Source organism: Notolepis coatsorum, assembly GCF_963971535.1.
Source record: "Notolepis coatsorum genome assembly, chromosome: 19".
NCBI classification, from domain to species: domain Eukaryota; kingdom Metazoa; phylum Chordata; class Actinopteri; order Aulopiformes; family Paralepididae; genus Notolepis; species Notolepis coatsorum.
In genome coordinates this window covers 45662952-45675912 of record NC_140183.1, presented here as the reverse complement: position 1 = coordinate 45675912, position 12961 = coordinate 45662952, and the positions used below count along the sequence as shown (strand labels likewise).

At 45.0% G+C, this 12961-nt stretch overlaps 1 protein-coding gene across 1 annotated transcript in view; it reads left to right on the top strand.

Moving 5' to 3' along the window:
- Positions 1 to 11115, top strand: part of crppa (CDP-L-ribitol pyrophosphorylase A) — a 149296-nt gene extending 138181 nt beyond the window's left edge. Inside the window, exon 10 of the mRNA XM_084336385.1 lies at positions 10800 to 11115. Within this exon, the coding sequence (XP_084192511.1) occupies positions 10800 to 10904 (105 nt within the window). The 3' untranslated portion in view covers positions 10905 to 11115. The remainder of the gene's footprint in view (positions 1 to 10799) is intronic.
- The last annotated feature ends 1846 nt before the right edge of the window (positions 11116 to 12961 follow it).

Here is a 12961-nt window from a genome sequence, read left to right as displayed (position 1 = left end):
GACTTGTTTGGGTTTTCTTGTTCGTTTTGCATCACAGCACTCTTAACACTTTGAGTGCCAGCGACAAGATTTCTCGTTAGTTCATGCCAACCGTTGAGTGCCAGCCGATGAGATTTTATTCGCGATTTCCATTCATATTTCATCAATCTAGCCTCCCGTTACCACTGCAAACTCTCTGAGCTCCATTGGGAAAATACCGCCCCCTATCGTCTCTCCCTGTGGTACTGCACCCCTTTGGATTGGATTGAATGAAACTCATGGCGGGGGGGGGGGGAATCCTGCTTCCACATTTTACTTCTCAGGCATGTAACTCGAGCCGATCGGATTCATTGTGGACCATCAGAACAGCGTGGAATCGGTGTTTCGACCACCCAGCGTTGGATCAATAAACGCGATCGATATTTGGAATGGCGATCAGGAATTGGAATAATCTTTTTGAAGAACATCTGATCTGAGGTAAGGAATCTATTTTTACCAGTCTTGGGATAATCAGAGCTTTTTTCACAGATATATCAACGTGGGCCCTATGTGTGTGTGTGTGTGCTGATCAGCCATAATTTAAGATATAGTTTATGCGTTCGCAAATATGAGAGCTCTATCATTGAAGTGGGTGGTGGCACACAACGGGGTTCCGGGGCACCGGACCCATGGCACGGAAAGTGTTAATGCATTATGTATATCTACTTACCAAAGCTGTTCAGTGCCTGTAGGCCTATGCACCCGCCATGAAGTTCAGTGTCAGTAGGCCTACGCACCCGCCATGAAGTTCAGTGTCAGTAGGCCTACGCACCCGCCATGAAGTTCAGTGTCAGTAGGCCTACGCACCCGCCATGAAGTTCAGTGTCAGTAGGCCTACGCATCTGCCATGAAGTTCAGTGTCTGTAGACCTAGGCACCTGCCATGAAGTTCAGTGTCAGTAGGCCTACGCACCCGCCATGAAGTTCAGTGTCTGTAGGCCTAGGCACCTGCCATGAAGTTCAGTGTCTGTAGGCCTAGGCACCTGCCCTGCTGTTCAGTGTCTGTAGGCCTATGTATGTATGCACCCACCATGATGTTCAGTACACATGTTCTGGTGCATAGCCTAGTCTACATGTACTGTAAGTACACATGTTGTGTTGCCGACTTCTCCTGTTTAAAGCTTCACTGTTTAAAGTCTGTGTAATTGGTGCCATGTTCTCATGTCTTGTGGTGGAATTTGAAGCCTGCATTTAAGATAGACCTTTATATGTATAACTGTTTCAAGGTCAGATTGTCAACACACAACGCAAAAAATACAGAAGGCAGTACATAGCTCTGGAGCTGTAGGTCAAGAGTCACTTTATTATTGTCCCATCAGCTGGGAAATTTGTCTTGGGTTTACACCCACTACAGCCTCAGACACATACATACAGACATGACACAACACAACTGACTCCAAACAGAGGAGATACACAATATAAAAGATACAGTAAAGTACCTGCACAGCAGGATGTCTGGCAACACCACATTAGAATAGTATACCCAAATATACTAGTATAATATAATATAATAGTATACCCAAAAAAACAAAATATCGGTTATCGAATATCGATAATATAACAACCAAATGTCAGTTATTCGATAGTTGCCCTTTATCTGGCACTATTTAAAAGTTTAACTGAGATCGGAATAAAGGAGTTTTTAAACCTATTTAGTCTGAGCGTGGAACTCTAAACCTCCTCCCAGAGGGCAGTAGCTCATACTCGGCATGTAAGACATGGGAGGGGTCCGAGACTATTCTATTGGCTTGCCTTAGAGTAGCCTGTTCAAAAATAGACTGCAGGGATGGATAGGGTTGGGCATCGTTTGGATTTGAACGATTCCGGTTCCGATTCTCCATTTCGATTCCTGTTCTAAACGATTCTCGATTCCGATTCTTTGAGGTGCAGGTCAAAACAGGTCACAGCTTATTTCGCAGGAGATTTTTGATTTTTTTTTTGAAAAATCTTAAATTTGTTCATACTATTCACATTGTCAGTTGACTTGATACAGTTTAATTTGGTTGCTGTACTGTAACTAGGGTATTAATTAACAAAGTAAAAAAAAATATATATATATATATTTTTTAAGAATCGAAATGGAATCGAAGTTAGGAACCGGTTCCTATTAGAACCGGTTCTCGGTGCCCAACCCTAGGGATGGATGACCTTTCACCCCTATGATCTTCCATGCAGTCTGCATCAGACGGACCAGTTTGGACTTTAATTGTACAGACAGGTTACCAAACCAAGCTGTAATACGATATCTGATGAGACTCTCTAATACAGATTGGTAGAAAAGTAACATACATTTTTGATCTACACCATGCACTCTAAGGCAACGTAGAAAGTGCAGTCGTTGTTGTAGTCTGCTACACAGGATATCTACATGGGTGTTCCAGGTTAGTGTGTTATCGACAAAAATCCCAAGATATTTATATGAAGAGACCTGCGAGATGGACTCAGAATGGTGTGGTCCCCAACACCTCTGGGATCAAACACCATCTCATCAGTCTTCTTAACATTTAAAACCAGACAGTTATTGTCGCACCAGTTTACAAACCTCTGGATTTCCGAATAATAGTCACCTAGGTCACTGTCATTCTTAATTAGAGCTAAAATGGCATTGTCATCAGAACATTTTATGAAGCGGTTGTTGGGATAGATGCTTCTGCACTCGTTTGTATATAAGGTAAAAAGCACAGGTGAACTTACTATACCCTGGGGAGCTCCAGTGCTCAGGGTTCTAGATTCTGAAAGAGTGCCGTTAACACTGACCCGCTGTGTACGGTTAGTTAAAAAGGAATTATACCATTTTATAATGAGAGGGTGGACATTAAGCTCATTCAGCTTCTCAATTAAAAGGTGCGGCTGTATCGTATTAAAAGCTGAACTAAAATCTACAAATAAAAGTCATACATAAGAGTTAGGATCCTCTAAGTGCTTAGATATAAAATGAACCAAGGCTGAGGCCGCATCATCAGTACCTGTATTACACCTATAAGCAAACTGAAACAGATCCAAAGAACAGCTGACATCAGTTTTCACTAGATTGATAATTATTTTCTCTAAACACTTCATATCCACTGAGGTCAAAGCAACTGGTCGAAAGTCATTATTTTCCTTGCAGCTAGCTTTCTTAGGAACAGGAATAATAATAGAGTCTTTCCAGGTGGACGGAACAGTGTGAGAGTCCAGAGACTTCTGGTAGATTGGGCACCAGGCGTCTGCCAGCTCCTCACTGCATGACTTCAGCATGCGGCCAGAGATGCCATCCGGTTCAGAGGCCTTCCCAAGGCAGATGTTGGAGAACAGTCTCTGAACCACACGTGGATCAATTATAATTTGTTCTTCTAATGCAGGTAGTGCCTGGAGAGCCGTTACTTGCTCCTGTGAGAAGTCGGCAGTCTCAAACCTGGCATAAAAGTTATTAAGTTCGTTGGCCTTCTCGCCCTCATTTAGAACACTGAGAGACCTTTTAGCTGGGGCCATATTTGTCATAAACTTCATAGAGTCCCAACATTTGTTTGTGTTCATAGAAGAGCAATGGGATTCAAATTTCTCTTTCTTTCCTCCTGGCCCCCCTTAATTTCTGATTCAATTCTTTCTGGATATTCCTCATGGCCACAAGATCCTTGTTTCTGAATGCAATTCTCTTCTTAACTATGCACTCTTTAATTTCCTTTGAAATATAAGATTTATTGTTTGGGTACATAGTTATTGATTTCTGGGGTAACACATTATCCCTGCAGAATTTTATATAATCTGTAATAGTATCAGTGGCCTCTTCGAGGTCCAGGTCGCGTCTATTCTTTTACCAACGGATTTCCAGTTCTGCGATCTGATTGGCCACTAACGTTTCTGGTGCGATCTGATTGGCCACTGACGTTTCTGGTCATGTGACATGTGCGCCCAATCCCGTGACGCGGCCATTTCCGCCTCGAACAGCAGCAAACTACCTAACGCCTAGTTTATCACTGGTTAAGCTTAGGCGACTCTTTCGAAGTTGGTTAAGGTTAGAGTATGGAATCAGGGCTGGTGTTCTATCGCCCTGCTCTAAGAAAAACTCTAACCTTAACCAACTTCGAAAGAGTGCCTAAGCTTAACCGGTGAAAGAAACGGCGTCACACGATTGGCGCGACCAGAAACGCCAGTGGCCAATCAGAGCGCAGAACGCGAACGCGGAACTGGAAATCCGTTGGTAAAAGTATTCAGGCGTCCAGGTCATGAAAGAGGTCCCAGTTGGTACAGGAAAAACAGCCTCTTAGGGTGTCAATGCTGTCTTCGTTCCAAACATGGACCGTTTTTACTTGTGGCTTGCTACTCTTGAGCAGAGATTTATATGTGGGAATTAAGTGGACAACATTGTGGTCAGAATTGCCTAGTGGGTGTTTAGCCTTGGCAGTATAGGCTTCGTTAATATTGCCATAGCATTTGTCCAGAATTTGTTTACCTCGTGTGTTACAGTTTACATATTGCTTGAATCCAGGCAGCACAGCCTCAAGTTTACAATGATTAAAATCTCCAGCAATAAAGCAAGGTGCTTCAGGAGTACGTTTCAATTGTCTGTGTACACAGTCCGCGATAGCACTGGCTGCTTTAGCAGCATTACCACTGGGTGGAATATAAACTGTACATAATAAAATGTTCCCGAATTCTCGGGGGAGATAAAAGGGTCGGAGGCTTAAGCATACCAGTTCAATGTCAGGGTTACAGACAGATTCTCGTAGTGAATTGTGAGCACCACTTTTGATTGATGAAGACGCAGGTGCCTCCTCCCTTACTCTTACCAGAGTTTAAGTTCCTATCGGAGCGCACAAGAGAGAAGTGTGTGAACGGTCAAGCATGGACAGTAGCATTGGCGGCACCGAGGCGGTGCCCCCCCCCCCCCCCCCCCCCCCCCCGAATCGTTAGTGCCCTATAAAGGCCTGGGCCGGGTCTGCCTCCAAACACATGTAACATCTCAATACTTTCCATGTGAAGGACTGATTGCTTTTAGATAACAAAGGAATGCCTTGATCAAATCGCTCGGTTATGGTGCAAACAATGAAAAGATGCAATCACATTTTCCGCAGTGCTTTGATTTCTTGGTAAAAGCTCCCACAAATTGCAATTTCTTAAGAACCTATGACCGATTCCTGTAATAGGGGATGTGCCATTATTCTGGTGACTGCTCACAGATGTATTGGCTCATCTCGTCATTGCACCGTACCAGTAATTAAGTCGGAGAACAATGACTTGGGTATATCTTAAAGGAAAACAAGAAAGTTTTTTTCTATTTCTCAACTCTGGCCAATTGTAATTCTAAAAGCATATTAAGAAAGAACAGGAAATGCTGACACGGCACGCCCTCTGGATCCTGTTCAAAGCGATCATATTTTGATTCCATCATGACGTTTTTTTTCTTTCTTTCCTCAGACCCGTGTTGCTTTAATCACTAAGAGGCCAGAGCTGCTGATCTGTCCTCCAGCAAGTTCCCCTCGTCTCCCCTCCGCTCGCTTCGGCGTGGAAAATCCGTGTCATCCGACTCCCTCTCCGCTGGTTCTGATTAGAGACGAGAGCACCGGGAGTTCTGTACCCCGGCTCTCGAGCTCACATTAACCACGGTTAGGCCCGATTCCATGCTCGCCACTCTCACACCTCGTCACGTACCGTCCCCAACGTATCTGTTAGGATCTGGCTGACGGAGTCGGGTTAGAAGACCCCAGGAGAGTGTCGGTGTCTGAGCATTATGTTGGCCTTCTGGCTGGACAATACCATCACATCCACTCCTGTTAGGAACTCACTCAAGTGCTGACACACACAAGTAGAGATTGGTAGCGTACGTGAAACGCAGAACTGAAGTTATGCTTAACAGGACACAATCTTTTCCAGATATTCCTAATAATACAAGAGGTCTTTCATGAAAATTATTTTTTTAATCTCCTTCATGCATGTTGCGACTTCAAAAGCTTTAATAGAATCTGGGCTCCATTATGGAAGAAAAAAAAACAGGTAGAGCAGAAATCATAAATATATGAACCACAGTTAAAACCCTAGTCAGCAGCCGTAGGTCCTTTAACTGCAGAGCCTTTGAAAGATAGAAGGCAGGTCGTACTCAAGCCTCATCAAGAACTACTAAACCAAAGCAGGGAGTCACTGTAGCTGAAAGAATGGAGTTAGGGGGAGTAAAAACCATTAAAAGAGTATTATGCAGGCAGTCTAGGGAGAGAAAAAATGGAGAAAAGAGATACGGCACAGAGAGGACCCAGGAAAGCAAAACAACCACAACCACAACAGTGGAGTTAGCTTTTAAAAGCCAGGGGGGGGGGGGGACACCGCAAATGAAAAAAAGTGCATGGTCTCCTTTCGTCTCTACGTGTGGTTTTGCGTAGATCTGTGTAATATCATGCGCGGTAAACTGCAAAGAAGGCTGGCTCCTTTTTGGCTTACGAGCTCAACAGATGACCTGTAGTTCAGCAACACACACATTAGGAAAAAGTGCTTTAATTGATCTACGTTGTTCCACTATTATTACCTTTATTTAGCCAGATAAAACATTAAGAACAGGTTTCTTATTTACAATGTCGATCTGGTCCAAGAGGCCCCAACAAGAATACAAAAAAAAAAGAAAAAAAGATTATATATTAATAATAAAATAAAAACAGTTAGGAATCATACACATAAACAAATAAACACATGCATGTACAAATGCGTGTCTAGGTGCGAGTATGAAGATGAATGAGTGCTTGTATGTTGTGTGTGAGAGGGTGTATGCAAGTGTGAAACTGGGGTATCAGCAAGGGCAGGAGGGATCTACTAAGAGCGAGTATATTCTTGAATGCAGTCAGTGAAGTAAGAGCTGTATGTTTAAGGGTGTCTTGAATAGCATTCCAGTCATAAGCTGCTGCAAAGTGAAAGGAGTTTCTGCCAAAGGTGGTCTTGGATATTGGGATGTTTAGTTTGATGAGGTTGCTTGATCTTGTGCCGTAAGTGCTATGAGAAAGGTGGTCTTGCCCACCCCTGTCTTCTGAAAATTGCTTCGGTCTGCCAATTGAATTAAGCATTACATCACGCGCAGGAGTGTGTTATACTCATTAGATCACGCCTAGGGGTGGTTGTTAGGCCCGACGCGCAGCGCAGGGTCGTTAGACCCCCCTAGGCGTGATCTAATGAGTATAACACACAACTTCAAGTGATGTAATGCTTTTATACAATGTCCCAATTCACCCAACCTTATTGCTATACAATAAACACACAGTAATTGAAGCATAATGGAGATTTATTCACAAAACCATCCACAGAGAAAGTAGATCCAATAGTGACTAGTAGACACCAGAGGGAGCTCCACAAACCATGTTAAACCAGATTCGGCTCAAACAAGGGACTAAACACGTTTCGCAATTATGCCACATCAATGGGGAACGCCCTACCCACAGCTTTAAAGAAATGTGAATCACTACCCACTTTCAAAACCACTCTCAAAGAGCACCTACGGGAGACTGCAATTCGAAACTGGCCCCTGTAAATGGCCTAACCCAATAATACACAAGACCCTCTTCTTGGGACCAAGTAAGGTTTCGTCGATAATCCAATGTACAGTTACCCCCCCCCACCCGCCTACCCAACCCCTCCCCCCCACCCCACCTACCCAACCTCCAATGTAAAGTTTCTTCGTCAAATGTATATACTCTCTTTTTTAGACTATTTTTGTATCACAAACAGTACTGTATTTGTAAATATGATATGTCATAAATGTATAGATGTAGCAGTACTGTCTATCTGTATGTCATGTTATGATGAATTGAAAATGGGGGAAAGTCTTTCTCTGGTCTGCATCCCCTTAACAATTGTGTGTATTGAGCCGTACTGTATTGTACCCATTCTGCAATCTGTTAATACAATTTTCAATCAATCAATCAATCAATCAATCATTCAAATCCAATGGTCTGACAAAAGAAAAAAAGATCTACGGCATTTTTTTTTGTTTTTTTATTGATCTTTCCCCCCTCCTTTTTCCTCCGTTTTTCTCCCATCCCAATGTCAGTCGTTATGCCAATTCCCAATCCCCTTCCTGGTCGCTGCGCACCTACCCCCCACAGTCGGTCTGGGAGAGTGGAGGCTATCACATGCTTCCTCCGACACACGTGTAGCCAATCAACCGCTTCTTTTCACCTGGCAGCGCGGACTCTCACTGAGAGGGTGTAACGTATGGAAGGATCACACTACCCCCCTTAGATTGATTGATTGATTGATTGATTGATTGAAAAGTTTATTAACAGATTGCAGAATGGGTACAGTACAGTACAGCTCAATACATACAATTGTTAAGAGGATGCAGACCTGAGAAAGACTTTCGTTTTGTTTCCATCAGGGTCCCCCATTTTCAATTCATCATATGACACACACGACATACAGATAGACAGTACTGCTACATCTATACATTTATGACATACCAGATTTTCAAATACAGTACTGTTTGTGATACTAAAAAAATCCAGAAAAAGAGTGTATATACATTTGACATAGAAACTGTGCATTGGGGGAGGTTGGGTAGGTGGGGTGGGGCTGTACATTGGAGGTGGGGGGGGGGGGACACTGTACATTGGAATACTGACATACATTTGACATAGAAACTGTACATTGGAGGAGGTTGGGTAGGTGGGGTGGGGTTGGGTGGGGCTGTACATTGGAATACTGACAAAGCCATGCTTGGTCTTTATTGTACAACTGGGTTAGGACATTTGTAGGGGCCAGTTTTGAATTGCAGTCTCCCGTAGGTGTTCTTTGAGAGTGCTTTTGAAGGTGGGTAGTGATTCACATTCCTTTACAGCTTTGGGTAGGGCGTTCCACATTGTTGTGGCATAATTGCGAAACGTGTTTAGTCCCTTGTTTGAGCCGAATCTGGGTTTTACATGATTTGTGGAGCTCCCTCTGGTGTTGTGATCGTGGTATTCACTGACCTTTGGGAAGTATTTTGACATGTACATGGGTACCTTGGTCGTGTAGTGTATCTTGTAGACCAGGCCCATTGCAAGTTGCTGTACTCTGTCGTCTACTCTAAGCCATCCTAGGTTGGCAAAGTGTGCAGGGGTGAGGTGGGTTCTAGGAGTCAGGTCAAGCAGTAGTCTGACTAGTTTGTTTTGAGATGTTTGTAATTTGGTTTTTAGTGCCTTTGAGGTGCTTTGGTACCATGAGGTGCAAGCATAGTCGTAGTACCCTTGAATGAGTGCTCCTGCCAGAGTCTTCAGATCCTCCAGATCCTATCCTTGCTGAGCAGGCGCCCCGACCGAACTGTAGGAGTCGCTGTTTACAACGACCAGGACCCACCTACCGGCTTTCCCACCCCTAACACTGCCAATTGTTTTGTTTCACAATGGGTCATGACAAACCAATTACATAATCCAACATAATATGTAACAAACTAACATATTCCAGTTGACAGTTTTTTGGAGGATTCGTCAAAGGCTATTCATACTTCCATTTGTCTATCTATGGCGGATTCATTCAGACAGAAAAAAAAAGTTATTTGGTTGTGGGAGGGATCTGGGGTCACGTGGAGTGTGTTATACGAAATAACGTCTAACTTGACTTTTTCAGCCAATCAGAATCAAGAAATGTGCATGCCATTGTATAATGAGCTATCAATAACATGCAAGTCACGACAGAATTGTGATTATTTTCAACCAAAATGTAATTTAGCTCAAATCAGACAGGTTTGTTGTGTTTGTCTTTCCATGCCACTGCCTTGTACATGGTGAAGGTGTTTCAACATCAGGGAGCACGTGAGAAGGGCTGTTTTTCCACTGAGCGATCCTCCTCAGAAACCTCCTGTTTATAGCCAGCTTCGGTGTCCAACAAGGTTGTATGCCAGTAGTGTCCTTTTTGAGAAATTGGAAGCCCCTTCGTCGGCTGCCTTTCACCGAAGCGTTTGTTGTGAAAGTCAATCAAACTTTCAATCAAATCACCTGTACCGCTTAGGGAGAGAAGTTTGTTTGCATTTGCATGCGATTAGTTTACTAAATTATATTTACTATACTAACTATACTAAACTGTTGTCATAAATCAAAACAATCATTTGGAGTCGCAGTGAACCCAAACGTAAGCTTAGAAGGTAATTCTTTGAATGGTAAATATGTTTGTAAACAACTATGTGAGCCCTGCCAACAACAGCAGTAGTGAAACGGTAACCTTTCGGGTAGCTTTCTAGCTTCAAAACATGTCCAGGGACCAGTGTGTCTTAAGTTATGAAAATATACCTTTTCCACTTGTCTGAGTTTTAAATGTCTCTCCCAAACCTACATTGTGCAGCTTCAAAGGTCAAAGGTCTGTCTAATGTCTAATTCCTGCCCCTACTGCAGTTACCTGTTGAGAGCAATCCTTTGGTTCCCCATTGAGTGCATTAGTATTGCTAACGAATGCTAACTGGCTGGCCCTGCCAGTGTCCTAAACGTTACAGACGGACACATAAACATGTTGTATGACTTGATTAAAAGGCCCAATCTGACTTTATTTGCCTACTGCGATTTAAGTCCACATGGCGAAGTCTCCATGGGAAACTCTTATTGTTTGTTGATGGTACCTCTGGTACCATGTAATTGTGGGGATTACAAGGTGTGTGTGTGTTTCCCAGGTTGTTCAAGGATATTGGGGGGTCAGGGTGTCTGAGAGTGTGAGTGATGCAAGCTGAGTTGGTCTGCATTTTTTGTTTTGTATTGTTTTATATTACCCCTTTTTTATTCTCTCTCTCTCTCTCTCTCTCTCTCTCTCTCTCTCTCTCTCTCTCTCTCTCTCTCTCTCTCTCTCTCTCTCTCTCTCTCTCAGGAAGCTGACTTTTGGGAGAGGTCAGTGGGCAGGGTGGCTGAGATCACATCGGCTCTGATCCGGGACCGTAACCCCGCCCTGGTGGGACAGCTGCTACAGGCATGAAAACCCCCTTCTACCCCTGAAGACACTCCCAAGACTCCATGCTCTACCTTGTCACAGTTTAAAGATCCCATGTGAAGGGCGGCTACGTGGTGCAGTGGGCAAGGCGCTCACCACGAATACTGGAGACTGGGCTCGAACAGGTACGCCTCCCTGTTCGAGCCCAGCGCTCCACATTGCTTTCAGTTTAGCTGGTCGTCCGCACTAATACACATTGGCAGTATTAGGGGGAGGGAAACTGATGGGTGGGGATCGGGCGTTGTGGACAGCGACTCCTACAGGTCGGTTGGTGCAGTAGAATCAGGAAGCGACGGGGTCGGGGCCCCTCCAAAGCCCAGACCCCTGGCGCTGAAAGATCGAGCCGCGCAGGTGGAAAGATGCGACTGCTGTTACCTCAAGTACCGGAGGGGACTTGTGCTATGTATGACTTAGTCCACATTGCAGCCGGCTTGTGGGAGGCATGAAACAGCGTTCGAGACGGGAGGGTTGAATTGGATGATACGAAAAATTGGGATGGGAGAAAAATCGAAAATGTGAAGTCACTCTCCAGTACCAGTGAGCAGGTGATGTCACCCTCCAGTACCAGTAGGTGAAGTCACCCTCCATTACCAGTAGGTGAATTCACTCTCCAGTACCAGTGAGCAGGTGAAGTCACTCTCCAGTACCAGTGAGCAGGTGAAGTCACCCTCCAGTACCAGTAGGTGAAGTCACTCTCCAGTACCAGTGAGAAGGTGAAGTCACTCTCCAGTACCAGTAGGTGAAGTCACTCTCCAGTACCAGTGAGCAGGTGAAGTCACCCTCCAGTACCAGTAGGTGAAGTCACTCTCCAGTACCAGTGAGAAGGTGAAGTCACTCTCCAGTACCAGTAGGTGAAGTCACTCTCCAGTACCAGTGAGCAGCTGAAGTCACTCTCCAGTACCAGCAGGTGACGTCACTCTCCAGTACCAGTGGGTGAAGTTACCCTCCAGTACCAGTGAGCAGGTGAAGTCACTCTCCAGTACCAGTGAGCAGGTGAAGTCACTCTCCAGTACCAGTGAGCAGGTGAAGTCACCCTCCAGTACCAGTGAGCAGGTGAAGTCACTCTCCAGTACCAGTGAGCAGCTGAAGTCACTCTCCAGTACCAGCAGGTGACGTCACTCTCCAGTACCAGTGGGTGAAGTTACCCTCCAGTACCAGTGAGCAGGTGAAGTCACTCTCCAGTACCAGTGAGCAGGTGAAGTCACTCTCCAGTACCAGTGAGCAGGTGAAGTCACCCTCCAGTACCAGTGAGCAGGTGAAGTCACTCTCCAGTACCAGTAGGTGAAGTCACTCTCCAGTACCAGTAGGTGAAGTCACTCTCCAGTACCAGTAGGTGAAGTCACTCTCCAGTACCAGTGAGCAGGTGAAGTCACTCTCCAGTACCAGTGAGCAGGTGAAGTCACTCTCCAGTACCAGTGAGCAGGTGAAGTCACCCTCCAGTACCAGTGAGCAGGTGAAGTCACTCTCCAGTACCAGTAGGTGAAGTCACTCTCCAGTACCAGTAGGTGAAGTCACTCTCCAGTACCAGTGAGCAGGTGAAGTCACTCTCCAGTACCAGTAGGTGAAGTCACTCTCCAGTACCAGTAGGTGAAGTCACTCTCCAGTACCAGTGAGCAGGTGAAGTCACTCTCCAGTACCAGTGAGCAGGTGAAGTCACTCTCCAGTACCAGTGAGCAGGTGAAGTTACCCTCCAGTACCAGTGAGCAGGTGAAGTCACCCTCCAGTACCAGTGAGCAGGTGAGGTCACTCTCCAGTACCAGTAGGTGAAGTCACTCTCCAGTACCAGTAGGTGAAGTCACTCTCCAGTACCAGTGAGCAGGTGAAGTCACTCTCCAGTACCAGTAGGTGAAGTCACTCTCCAGTACCAGTAGGTGAAGTCACTCTCCAGTACCAGTGAGCAGGTGAAGTTACCCTCCAGTACCAGTAGGTGAAGTCACTCTCCAGTACCAGTGAGCAGGTGAAATCACTCTCCAGTACCAGTGAGCAGGTGAAGTCACTCTCCAGTACCAGTGAGCAGGTGAAGTCACTCTCCAGTACCAGTA